This window comes from Sander lucioperca, chromosome 21 (genome assembly GCF_008315115.2).
Source record: "Sander lucioperca isolate FBNREF2018 chromosome 21, SLUC_FBN_1.2, whole genome shotgun sequence".
Classification (NCBI taxonomy): domain Eukaryota; kingdom Metazoa; phylum Chordata; class Actinopteri; order Perciformes; family Percidae; genus Sander; species Sander lucioperca.
Genome location: NC_050193.1, coordinates 28,545,848 through 28,560,066, shown reverse-complemented (window position 1 = coordinate 28,560,066; position 14,219 = coordinate 28,545,848). Strand labels below are relative to the sequence as shown.

Here is a 14,219-nt window from a genome sequence, read left to right as displayed (position 1 = left end):
CTTCCCTTCAGGCGCTCTGTCATGTAAGACCCACCAGGGGGCGCAAAAACATTAAAAAAACACATGACTGTACTGTATTTCATTTCTTCAAAATAATCCAACTCAGAGACTGCTGGACTTTTTAAATTATGAATTGTATTATATTTCCGTCCTTGAAACCTTTGGTTATTAGGTTGGTTTATTTTAGTTAACTTAGCTATGCTCCAGAAATACACAGAAAAACTAAATATTATTCATGGTATAATATATTTCTGTATATCATAATGTCTTGAACAATTGGGATTTAAACTCTCATGCAAATAGGCTACATTAAATAATTTCCAAATTTTACAATCCATTGTGTGAATGTAAAGACATTAGAGACATTGTATGATACTGCGTTTGCAGACCTTTGGATGTTTTAATATAAATAAATATATGATCCTCTGCTTATGTACGTAACATATACACGCATATGAAAAAATAGTCCTGTGGTAAAATTTAGTTTTTATTTTATATAATTTTTATGTGACTTTTGTCCGTCTTGTTTGTAGACATTTTTTTTTATATACTTTCATTATTCTGCCATAATTAGTAGCATACCTTTTAGCAGTGTTATTATGGAGCAGCAAAACATTAACATCTTCATTCTAATTCGGCTAAACATTGAAATGCGTGAGGCTAAAAGGAGGAGGGGGAGCTCTGACGGCGGTGGTGGGAAGTAGGGAAAAGAAGGAGAAGACAGAGGAAACGCAGACCTCAGACCAGCCCACTTCGCCTCACTGTCCTTTCTCTCTGTTCCCGGTGTCCTTAGACAAATCTGACCGCGGATCAGCAGCACTCGGGTTCCCTCCACACTCAGTCGCACCAACTGGGACTCCAGAGGAAATCGTGTTCGTCGTCAGCCAAGTCCGCACGCTCAACTCAAGACACATCCATAGCAGACCACGGCGAAGGGAACGGGCGGTGTGACGAGAAGGGACTAAAAACCAACTGCTGGTAGAAACAACAGAGGGGTTTAATGCAAAAACACATTTAGCGGCGAGAGGAGAGAAGACTGCCTGCTCCGAGAAGAAGTAGTAACCGACGCGAAGCTAATTTCCAACATTTTCTATTATTGGCTGCGAGAGTGTGCTCTCCCGAGCCACATTTTATAAAGAGAGCTAGCGGAATGTAATGCTAGCAAGCTAGCTAATGTTAGCTAGCTAATTAGCTTGTTAGGCATCCAAGAGTCGGACGTGATCTTTATTAAAATAGGTCACGGTTAGGCGTCGTTGTACTTTTTTTGGGGGGGAAACAGCTGTACGTAATTTGCTTTGTCCAGAATCCTGGCATGGTCATAATGTTCTGCCTCGAATAGCTAACGCCAAGTTAGACAATAAACAGGACCAGCTGCCTATATTGATGTAAACCAGTTTAGTATTATCCGTCTACGCTTTTTTTTTGGGAAAAGCTAAATCCTTTGTGAATATCGAGCTGTGGACAAATCAAACGGAAAAGGCAAAGGTACAAAATACAAGACTTTTGACTGGTGACTGTCTGCCGTCCAATGTTAATGTCGACCGACGTTGCATCTATAATGATACCCGTTAGTCGGGGAATAATGGAAAGAGACATTGATACCACAGCCGGACCCCTTGCAAACGCGGCCGGGGGTCCAGCAGCTGTCCGGGGGATGAAGCGAGGAGACCCGGCGGAGCCCGACGCTCAAACAGCCGCTGCCCTGACGGACTTAGCCGGGGCGGAGTGCAAAAGACCCAGGATAGACGGAACCGGGAGTGTTGTTGGTGATATTGGACAGGTAAGAATGCAACACAAACACGTACAGTAGCTACATCTGGAAGTACATGTGTAACAAAGTATCATCTGCCGCCCCCTTTCTTTTTTTTCTTCAGTGAAAGCTTTTGTTCCCAAGCATCAGCAGGGAATGATGATCATGTTTTGACAGGCCCCCCCCTTCTTTCTTTCTCCTAATCTACAATATAATCATGCATCATTGCAGCAAATAGAAAACGCTTCAGTTGAAGCTACATGCGAGATTTATGAATTAACACAAAAGTGTGACGATAGTAAAAATGGGGTTTGCTGCTGTGCTCCTGGAGCTGCTCAGTAAGAGGGAGCATGACCAAACCAGACAAAGGTAATATGATACAGGCTCCATTGCTATGACAGGCAGCACAGCAAAGATCAGACCCATTCATCATGCCTGTCTTACGGAAAGTAAGCCAGTGCTTACTCCCACTGTATTTTGTTATTGACATGGATGAAATCACTCAGAACTGTGATGATGATTTACAGTGAGTCATGGCATCAAATCCTGATACACACAGCATGTGCCATTTATCGCTCCATGCCCCCCTGATTGTTGCTAGGTGTTAAAAGAGAGAGGCAGACGGGGATTGGGGGAGGGGTCACCACAGTGAAAGACAAAGACCAGAGCCTTTTGGTGTAGGCTGAAGGAACAAGGGGGGCCCTCCTTAACATGGGTCTTCCCTGCTTTCATGACTCGACTGCTGAGACAGCATCAGGAACCATTCCTGCCTCTGCTGGACTAATCTGTGTATATTACAGTAAACCAGAGGACTGCCGCCGAGGCACGGGGTGCACTGACTGAATCTATTACTATTTATTTCTGTCATTCTCTTTCTCTCTGATAAACACATGCACTGCGTATCATTCTCACACCCACATGCATATGCTTTGAAGTGTCCATAATCCAACAACAGAAGGGAACATTTTTAGCTGACGTCTGTTGTTTTAATCCCGGGGAAACAGCACTAACGGTAGTCGAAGGGCAGGCGGACATGGTTTGAGGTCATCTGCAGGTAATTGAATCCAGGGGAACTGGTAAAATACTTTAAATGGTCTGTGCGGCTGACCTGCTGCAATGACAAATAGGTCCCGCGTGATGCCGTGATGCTCTGCGAGCCTCACAGAGGACGGATGCTGATGATGGGGAAAGGTTATAGCCCGCCGGGCAAAGATGATGTGACAATGAGCAGCGTGGCATGGGGAGGATTCTCGCTGCAAATCAGTTGTATTGATCGCTGGGCACTGGGGGGCGGATCAGGCTGTAAAATAGGAGGGAGAGGAGCAGAGACGGGGAGGGAGTGAGAGTTGATGGATGAATGTAAAGTGATCATTGGATCCACATAGGAAGAGTGAGGGGTGCAAGGAAGTGGAGGACAAGGAGCAATAAAAAAGTGAATGGACACACTATTTGGGTGTATTACAGGAGAGAAAGGAGACTCGGGATGTGGCTAGCGCTGCAACGTTTAGTCGATTGGCAGAAATATAATTGCCAACTATTTTGATATTGACTAGCTGTTAGTTGCACAAATGGCAGAAAATGCTGTTTTCAGCCTCACAAATATGGAGATTTCCTGCTTTACTATGTTTTATATCATATTAAATTGAATCTTTTTGGGTTTTCGACTGACAAATACAACAATACATTTAATGACACGATCACCTTGGACTTTGAGAAACTGGGATGGACATTTTCATGGGATTAATCAAGAAAATTAGGCAGATTGTACGATAATGAAAAGAATTGTTGGTTGCAGCCATATATGTGGCCTTGGTGGATAGATTGATGTAGGGGAGAAATAAATAGGATGGAAGCAAGGAGAGAGCAGACAGAAAGGAAACCGGAGCCATTAGTCTGCATCCATCAGGGACCATGATAAAGGATGAGAGGGAAGTGATGGATGGCAGGAATGACACCATGAGATAAGCAGGAGAATTGGCTCTGAATGATCAATGGTTGAAAAACACTTTATGCGATGGGTAAATAAAAAAAAAAAAAAAAAAAGGAAAATGACATTGGAGGCTAATGCAGTCATGGTAGTTGCACGGCAGTGTCTCACTGAGGCTGCGTGCGTGCTCGGGGGTGAAGAAGAGGAGTTCAGTGGCTGCTCCTTGACTGAATGCACCCAACAATTACCATAGTATTCCCATTGAAAGGAGGTGGTGGATTGCTGACCTTCCAGGTTGACTGTAAATCAGGACTGTAATAATAAATTAAAGTGCCGGCTCTTCTCCCTTTTGTTGCTCCTGCTCTCCTCCCCCGCTCTGCCTCATACAAACTGCAGACCCCCCCCCCTCCGCTCCCCTCTAGCTGCCCTCTGATTTCTCCCCCAAGCATATTTCCAGATTGCTAATTGACTCCTGGTTCACACAGGCTTTCAGTGTGCCCCCCTCCCCCCGGTCCACTCTTTCTCTCTGCTGTCCCACCAACCCCCTGCCATCTTTGATCCGATCTCGGTCCATCTCCCATCACTCAAGTCTATATGCCCCCCCCCCCCCCCCCCCGTGTCCTCCCCGTCTCCTTCTTGTCTCGTCCCTCCTCTATCTCTTTTGATCCCACTCTCTGTAGTATTGATGCCTCCCCTTGAGGCAGTGCTGTGGTCCACTCAGATGCAGGGGAAGTACAGTTTATAACTCCCTCTCGGCCCTCTCTCTCTCTCTGTTTCGGAGAGCCGATTTGTCCTATCGTTGGCAGTAAAGAGGCTTTGTGTCGCGCTAACTAGATCAAAGCTCATTTAGGAGAGGGCATTAACCAGACTGATCGCTTTAACGGGCCAGAGCAAAGGCAGGGGGGGCCAGGCAAGGGTGGGTTGATGGAAACGGACAGATCATATCCTACAGACTGGTTTAGTACAGATCCTCGCAAAAATCACATTTATCATTTTGGTTGCACAATGCTCACCACAAGCAGTATTCACTGAGTGTTGCTTGTTTCTGTAGAACACTTGACTTTTGTCATATTGGTCGCTAATGAAAAATAACCATTTGACCTGGAAAACCGTTGGGGCTGTACTGAATAGTTTCTACTGTAGTACTTCATTCATATGGTTGACATTCAAATGCAGCACAGTATACTATTATTAATATTATACTATTTGTAGTAGGATTGCACAGTATATTGTTTTTTTTATCGTCATCGCAATATCAACTGCCGCAATAATCATATCGCGAAAAACACTCAAGATTTCCTGTGTTGGTTGAAAAAAACTATCCGCAAAAAACCTGTGACTGTCATTCTTTTTTTAGTGTTGCCTTTTATATTCAATTCCATCTTTAATTTGCGCGATAAAAGAATTTTGGTAATTATTTCCTTTCATTTGTTTTAAATCGACAAGCAATTCGTTGTGTTTTAGCAGAAAGCCGAGTCGGTACAGCCATAAAGACGCATTCAAGGATTCTTGACTGTTTTTTAAGTTTTAAAGCAACGCTAGAGAACTTTTTGTACCTTAAAATAATGTTTCCAAAATCGTTTCAGTGGTTCATCAACTTGTAACAGGGTGAACGGCACTTCTGCATTCGCTTTGTGGCCCTCCTATCGGCTAAAACCGCACTATGCAAGTTTGCCAGATCAGGTAGCGGATCTGTAGTTCGAATGAGACATAATGGGACGATTCCTCTTCCAACCTGTAGGGGGACCGAAACGGGAAAAGTGATCTAGTGTTGCTTTAAGTAAACTGTACCCAAAATTTAAAATAGTTTTTGCTATTAAATGTACAAAATGTCATTGTCTCGGATGTCTCCTTTTGCTTTAAAGTTTTCTCTCTCTCTCTCTCTCTCTCTCTATCTCTCTATCTCTCTCTCTCTCTCTCTCTCTCTCTCTCTCTCTCTATATATATATATATATATATATATATATATATATATATATATATATATATATATATATTAAGAAATCACTTTTATTTGACTAGTTGGACAAACTGTACAACATGTTTTAGGCTTAAACATTGCAACGTTACAAACTAATGAGTCATTGCTTGATGTCCCTAGTCATTGACTGTAAAATAACAAGGTAAAATGCTGTTGCTGCCTTTCATATTTGCCGCTAAGCCCAGCGGTTGCATAGCTACAGCAGTAACCTGCATGTACCCAGAGGGCCTGCTGTATGTCTGTAACTGTCTAAGTGTCCTTCAGAAGTCAGCCGCCTGAATTATTCACGGAATAGAAGAAAAATCCCCAGAAGGGGAAAGAGGCAGACAGGCAGAGCCCGTACTGATGGGTGTTAATATTTGTAACAGAGGGTCGCACCCGATCCCACCTATCCTGACATCAGGCTCTCTACTGCTGATTAAAGAGTGCTGTTAAACTTTGAGCGGTAGCACAGGGGGAAATTCACCCTTGACTTTTGAACCGGCAACGATAAGCTAAAAGTTCCCCACACAAAGTTGCTCAACTAATATTTTCTCTCTCCCTGTCGCTCTCTATCTCTCTCTCTCTCTGTGCGTGTTCAGTTCAATTCACCGTGCTTTATTGTGTAACGGCGGTATTGTCGAAGCATAAAGAAATAATCAGATTGAAGAAAAAAGGAGGAACGGAACCATACAAAGAAAGAAGAAAATAGAACAGATCTCTCTCTCTCTCTCTATCTATCTATCTATCTATCTATCTATCTATCTATCTATCTATCTCTTGTTCTCTCTCTGTGCTCTTGTAAAGCACACTGGTTTCAGCTCCTTAACATGACACTTGCATGTTAACTCTCCCTTTATGGTCATCATGTCACCACTCCCCCACCCTCCCCAAGGCTGCCCCCAAACTGTCACATGTGCTCCCATCTCCTCACACACACACACACACACACACACACACACACACACACACACACAGAGTGAAATGTCAATTCAGTGTTTCCCTTACATGGGGGTCATCTGTGATGCACTGCCACAGTGTTGTCACAGCTGCCACACTGTCATGGGTATGGAAAATTCAGTAGTTAAATATACCAGGATCCATTAAGGTGTGTGTGTGTGTGTGTGTGTGTGTGTGTGTGTGTATGATGTAGGGCTGTGTAATCGAATTTTGATTGTGATTTCAGCTCCTAACGGTCACAAAAACAATGTGATCGAGAAAAACATCATTTTGTAAACAAAACCCTTATTTTGTCTTGTGTTTTGAATGACACATGCACTTTCCCCCTGACTTCGAGGGCTAAACTCGCTCCTAAACGACCGCTATCTACCGGACCGAATTGAACAGCGCAGATTTCGGTGCCAATTAAATGCCTTTTGTGCTGCTCTCTGATGCTAGAGGCAACGTGACGCTAGTTAACACGTTAGCCTACCGTTAGCTAGCAGCTGGAGTAAACACGGTTAAAATGCTGACAGCTAAACGGTGTAAAGGGTGACTGTATTTCACTGGAGAGGATTCCAACAGCGGGACGTTAAGCAGTCTGCAGCTGCCGTTGTCGGAAAAACAACACAGACGTTGCATTCACTTGAAACTAGTAAGCCTCGTGGTGCATTCAAAGTTATTGTAAAATACCCTATTCCCTATTACCCTATTTTTTTAAGTATCTGTTCAGGCACCGGCACCGTTAGTATCGTTTTAGCACCGGTATCGGAAAAAAAATTATCTACCCAACCCTATTTACATGTGAAAATATGTTTGCTCTATACACGGTAAAAGTATTACTTTGGAGAATGGAGTCTGGTGGGTTTAGGGCTAGCGACTTCAGAGCTGTTTCTGGTTAAACTGAAAGGTCTCAAAGAGGTTTTAAAGGTCTATCTCTGGAGGGATCCTTTCCATAATGTTGTCAGACACTTAGAATAATAATTTGTGAAGGTACAAGTTGGCCAATTGCCCTATTAACTTACATTGTAGCTTGTTTCGCCGCTGCCGGCGGAAGGAAAATGGGGTCTAGGTTGAAAAACAACGGTAGTTACCCTTTAAGGTCAGCCATGTGTAATGGCCGTTTTACAGTAACCGCAGCCAAGCTGGCGCGCGCCATCGTGACGTCAAAATGACGTAGATCTTGCCGGCGCGCCCGGATTTATAGCGCGCAAGCAGAGGTCGCGCACTACTCTTTTCTTTTTCTTCTTTTTTTTTTTCTTCAGCGGCGCGCGACAAAGTAGAAACAGGAAGCCTGAACGAGCTCGAGGGGAACCGGATGCCAGGACTCTCAGAGTGACTGCAAGTCTCTCTTGTAAACTTACTGGGTTAAGATGAGTTCTTTTATGGTGAATGAAAGGCTTGATCCCACCAAGTAGCTCATCCAATCAAATCAAAGCATTGACGGCAATGCTGCAGCCAGTTCTGCCGTTGTTTACCTTTTTCTTCTTCTAGTCCGTAGAAAGAGCAAAGTCGGTAGCCTTTCCTCATTAGCGCCACCTCTGTTGGACTGCAACTAGTGTCGCGACCACCAGCGTGGGTATAAATAGTAATGGCGATCCCATGACGTCACATTTGCGCGCACCAGCTGGGCTACACCCTTAATGCTGAGTTCAAATCTGCGTACCAAGTACTTCATTAAGAGGATCAGTTGATGCCGAGTACTGATGGGACATATCATCAAGACAAACTGAAATAATTAGATCTGACAATACAATGAAGCAGCTTATTGGTACTAAAAAAGGTTTTGAACAACTCACCGTAGCTCTTGTTGTTTCCGGCCGCTACCACCTCGGCAGTCAAAACGAGTCGATATCCGAATGTGAATGACCGGACTCCATATGAGGCTCCTTTTTCAACTACGAGGTCAATATTGTTTTTCAATAACGACAAAACAAGAAATAATCCGTGCATTTATATGGAACTAAGTTTTAGGAGCTTTTTATCTTTACTCTCCTCCCTGTTCTGTAGCATTCAGAAATCGATTGTTTTTGACTGATAAAATGGCTGCGGCCGGAAACAACAAGACCTACGGTGAGTTGTTCAAAACCTTTCTTTTTAGTAAACTCTGAACACAAACAATGTTGTCAATGCTTTCGTTAAGGTGTAGAGCCCCTGGTGGTACTTGGAGCAAAGTCTCATGTTGTGTCGAGCCTTCTTAGTGGTTTAAAAATAGCTATTTTGAGGCTAGCATCAAAGTGTCCCTAGCACTCCCATTCAAAAGGCCATTTGACCCAAAAACTAAAATACGGTCAATCTTAAAAGTGGCGATTCCGTCCTAAATATGCTTTTAAACGAAAGTTTGACTCGGGTACATTCACAAAAAGACCTTAGGTTGCATTTTGGCGAGAGTTACGCTTTAAAATAAAACACCATTTTTAGTTCATGGTTAATTACTGGCATGGAAGTAATTCAGATATTCTTACTCACAGCAAAAGATGTTTATTCCACAAAGGACAGGTGATTAAAAGTATCTGTCGGTGTATCTGTACGAGCTGAGTGGAAGCTATGTTGCAGTGAGTGAACTCTGCAATTCACAATGTGACAATGTGATTGTAATGGGTTTTTTTCTCAGAAGCATTATGAAAACAATGCAGAGGAGAATGTCTGCTGTTGTATGTAAGTAGAGGGTGCTAAACATAGGCCCACACATCAGCACCTGCGTAATTCTTAACTCCAGGTTGTCTGTTGTTATTCAAAGGCCACACAGTCAACAGAGAGGACACAGCCATTAATAAATCCATCCAGCAAACGTCCCACAGCCACATGTTTTGTTACTGTCAGATTGGAAAAAAAACTAACTTGCATCCTGTTCATATCAGACGTGTCTCCTACTCTTTTAGAAAGTACGTAAACTTTAACTAAAAAAAGATAAGCTTTAGCTTTCCAATGTGGGCAGATTTTAGGTTTTCAGTGTGAGTGGATACACTGCGATCCATCTTAATTGTCATTTTTAACCTCGTCATTTGATACCTTTTTGATCCTCTCAAACAGAGTTCATCTCCATTTTTTCCCAGTCAGTTGTGATTGGTTGTCTTCATAGAGTTGCTGATGATGTTGGGCCTAAGATTGCCAAGAATCTCAAGGTGTTACACTTGATGAATGAAATGTTTTTTTGTGTGTTCTCAAAACCTGTGAAGTTAGTGGGGCTGTTAAAAGTAATTTGATCTGGGCGCCTGGGTAGCTCACCTGGTAGAGCAGGCGTCCATATATAGAGGTTTACTCCTCGACGCAGCGGCTGCAGGTTCAGTTCCGCCTTGCGGCCCTTTGCTGCATGTCATTACCCCCTCTCTCTCCCCTTCCATGTCTTCAGCTGTCGTATATAAATAGAGGCCTAAAAAAGCCCCAAAAAAAGAATCTTTAAAAAAAAAGTAATTTGACCTGATTCTGACTCCTGGGTGTCCTTCACACCTCCTGTCTTGTCACGATTTTGGGTAATGATGTGCTGTTGGTAGCAGGTGGGATTTTTGTACATTAGATGATATGATTGGGACCATGATAAAGCCAAACCTTGACACAAACCAAATCCTCAGGCTGTTCTGTTAGGGTCCACTGGATGTCTGCAGCAGCCCCCTTAATTACTTCGCTCCCCTCCTCCTTCTGCCCCCCCCCCCCCCCCCCCCCTCACCATCTGTTGACCTCATGTCATTTTGCCTTCGTTCACCACTACTGCTCCTTTTTCTTGTCCTGCTCCTACCCGTTTGCTCCAGCAACTCTTTTCCTTCTCCTAAAATAGCAAGTTGGAGAGAGTGAAAATAAGCAAGAGAGACGCCCTTCAGTTTGGCCCTCCGTGGAGTCAAAGAGGGGGACAGAGAGCGCGCGCGAGAGAGAGAGAGAGTGTGAGTTTGTGTTTGTGTGTGTGTTTGTGTGTGTGTTTGTGTGTGTGTGTGTGTGTGTGTGTGTGTGTGTGTGTGTGTGTGTGTGTGTGTGTGTGTGTGTGTGTGTGTGTGTGTGTGTGACTGGTTTTCTGTGCTTTTGCTGATCCCTGCCAGTGCAGTCTGAATCCCTCACAGTCAGCCAGCCGGCGCCTTCAAAGGCTCCTCCTCACTCACAAACTATATGGAATTGACTTAATGGAAACGTGCAAAAGTGCAGTACGGAAAGCCTAGCTTTCCCCCCGGACAGGCTTAGTGCGGCATGAAAAAGTATGGCAGGCATAAATGAGGGTGTCTTTTGTATACTTTTCAGCACACACAGACATGTGGTATACTTAAGAGCAAGTGTGTGTGTGTGTGTGTGTGTGTGTGTGTGTGTGAGAGACCAAGAAGTCTCTTGAGTACTAGGTATCAAGTTCAGAGCCCCAATCCCCTCCCCTTAAGAAAATATAAATCACATGGCATTCCTCACTTATGACTCATTGTCTCCATTTTGCAAATGTTTTAATGCTTTATATTTCTCTCCCTTTCTTGGCTTTGGTCGTCTTATTCCCCACATTCCTCCACCTCCTGTGTGTGTCTGTCTCTGCCCTTATTTTCATTCTGTTCCTTCTTTTCTTCTCTCTTTCTCCTCTGTCCAATCCCCATCCATCCACCCTGCTCCCTCCCTCCGTCTTCTCTCGCAGACAGATTGATTCCAGATGTTGCTAAACTCTACCCTACTCTCTCCCTCCTCCTGCTCTTGTACGTAAACTCCTCCTCCTCCACCTCCTCCTTTCTTTCTTCTTTCCACTCTGTCCACGGTAGAACCAACAGTGACTCTATAATTTGATGATTGGGTATAATTTTGGTTTAGATTTCACTGACATTCCAGTTTTCCTCCCAGTTCATGTAGCTAGTGTAGCGCCTTCAACCTCACTTGGACTGAAAATGGGATTCTGTGACTGATTCTCAGCGTTTGAATCACCTGCAATTGCATGTATTGCGCTGTAATACAGCTAAATTATCATTCATATCATTTCCTCAGCTGTTTTGATGGCCCACCACCACTGAGGACAAACAGCTCCACTTTTTGGTGCACTGAAACCAGTGCAGTCCTATTTGAAATGCAGTACAGTACTCCCAACATGCATGTTTTTTTATTTAGAATAGGAAGAGCTTTCTCATTGCCGTTGACATTGCCCAAGGCTTTGTAGATTTGAGATTTTGCTCTGAACAGCTTCCTTATATCGCCTTTCCATCTGTGCCGTGGTGAGCACCAGCAGCTTCTTGCAGTATTTTGTGGATCATAAGCCCGTCCATTCCCCTGTAATTGCGGAGCACCAAGGAGAGTGTTCCCCCTGGGGACGAGGCACGAGGGGGAAATTGGTTCCAGATGAAACAGGAAGTGGAGAGTGGAGACAAAGAAAGGGCTGTTTTAGACAGGGGAAAGGGAGGACGGCCCCCCGAGTCTGGACACAAATACACACAGAGTCAGAGAAAAGAAAAGTTTGATTTCTCATTCTTTCCTATTCTTTACATGTGAGCCCTTTTTTTTTTTTTTTTTTTTTTTTTAACCTCATGCTCTCATTCCCCCTTGGCTCCCCTCTAGTCTAGCCACTCGTTCATTCATCCACACATCATCGCCATGTCTGGTTTTTTGTCTTAGCCAACACATCTCCAAGTCCTAGTCTCATATAAGCCAGCTCTTCGGGATCTGCTTTGATAGCCCTTTGTCTGTATGTTTAGGCAAACGGTGTGTGTCACTCTGCTGTCGCCATGCCGTCATGCACCCCCCACCCCCCCCACCCCCCCCACCCCCAGTCTGAGAAACTTGTCCCTGTTTGGCTGGATGAATGCTATCAGGAAGTGATTCCTGCAGGAGGCAGCTCGAGGTCAGGGCCAGGAGGTTAAATCTCTGTTGACTCTCTTCAGAAGCCAGATCTGCCCTTCTCATGGCTGCGGCGTTACACGGCCCACACTCAAGCTGTTTGCTGAACGGATGAATACAACCAGGCCGAGGGGCAGCACGTGGCTTCAAAACATGTCGTCTGCTCCTCGGTCCTGCCGATTAAATGTGATGAAAACATCAGCAGTTCTATTGGAACACCACCCCATCCCCACAACACACACACACACACACACACACACACGTGTACATACACGCACGCACACACGCGCACATCTTTCTTTCACCCCCTCAGACCTTCTCTCCCCCTCCCCTCCCCCCTCCTCATCTTGTGAGACTCATGCCTCCCGGAGAGCAGAGGCATGAGTCTCACTAGGCGGTCATGTTTTCTCTGCGAGGCATGCCAGCAGGCTAGACTTTGCCGGTGTCATCTCTCTTTCTCTGCTGTCAAAATATCATCGTTTTTGGTTAAACCCCATTGCTCCAGTCCTCCTCCTGCTCCCCCTCTTTGTCTTTTCTTTCGCCTCCTCCTCACCCTCACTTAGCCGTGCAGCAAACAATGGCTGCCGTCGCCGGGGCAAAAATGCCGGGGCGCAAATAATAGTTGGATAGAAAAGAGAGGGAGACAGAAATAATCTAATTAAAAGTAATTACGGAGCAATTAACCACAACACTGGTTTCTGGGGCAGGGTTGGGTGGGGGGGACCTCACCCTCTGCTGGTGGATTTTTATTGGTTCGTACGGCTGGAGATGAAAGCTCTGCCGCTGTGGTTCACCAGTCACGGCATCCACGCAGACTGCGGTTAACTTTTAACTTCATTCACTCCTCTGTTTTTTTTCCCTACAGCCAAGTGTCTGTCTTCTGTCCTCGTTTGAACTTTTTTTTTTTTTTTTTTTTTTTATAACCGAGGGCATTGAAAAACACTAGCACTGTAGCAATGTTTGGAGATTGTTTTAAGGTTTTTAAAATATAGAGACCGGTGATAATAATACCTCTCGCTTAATATATATTTTTCTCTAGGTTCTTTGAAAACAAGCTAGGTGGGGATTTTTGTCTAAGAGTGCATCTCACCCGAAATATCAAAGGTCTTGTTATGCTGCATTCGCTCATTTTTCAAAAGCCAAGCCCCTTAACACCACTCTCTTCCCTCCTGTTGTCTCTTTCAGAACAATGAGCCTTTAAACCCCGGTTTCCATGGATACCCACCCCACAGTCAGGTAAGAGATTAGTGACGGCTTGCAAAACCTCTGTAACAATAAATCAAAAAATAACGTATCACACGGTTCCTTGAGTCACTTGAGATATTTTCAGCCACCTAGCCGACTTTGAACAACCATAATCAAATGCTCATTGAGGATGTAAAAGAAGATATCCAGTGTTGTGTCAGAAAAGGGAGACCAGAGTGAATCAGTAAAAGGATAGTTGCACCCTTGCTAGTTAGTCTAGTACTCTAGTTCCTCTAAAATGTGGAACAAAAGTGTGACGTTTGTGCATACAACATCTCGTACATACAGTACATTTAGAAACCAACCCTTAATTCTGTTGTGGTGTCGGCCATCTAGTCCCGCAGCATGCTCTGTCGCACTCGGACGTCATTATTGAGACAATGCAGAGATATTTTTCCTCTGCTACAGCCTATGGTAGCATATAAATGATGGCTGTTAGAAGAATTGATGAAAGGAGAACTGGGAGTGATTGAGCTTCTCTTACAAAGACTTGACCCTCCAGAAAAAGAAATTCCGCTACCACCTTTTAAACTAAGCTCTGCACACTCTGTTCGCAGCACTTTTTCACAATATACTCTCACACTTTTTTTTTTTTTTTTTTTTTTAATACTTCA

General features: G+C 44.1%; 1 protein-coding gene across 12 annotated transcripts in view; it reads left to right on the top strand.

The window, feature by feature from the left end:
* The first annotated feature begins 708 nt into the window (after positions 1–708).
* Positions 709–14,219, top strand: part of LOC116065455 (RNA binding protein fox-1 homolog 2-like) — a 52,524-nt gene continuing 39,013 nt past the window's right edge. For 11 of the 12 annotated variants that reach the window (XR_004896134.1, XR_004896133.1, XR_004896136.1 and 8 more), the window contains exons 1-2: positions 1,529–1,780; positions 13,546–13,596. Coding sequence is in view for 8 of the 12 variants with exons in the window: in XM_031320993.2 (XP_031176853.1) it covers positions 1,529–1,780; positions 13,546–13,596 (303 nt within the window). In the remaining 4 variants the exon portion in view is untranslated. Of the gene's footprint in view, positions 1,781–13,545; positions 13,597–14,219 lie in introns of all 12 variants that reach the window. The other variant, XM_035996462.1, reaches the window with a different exon arrangement.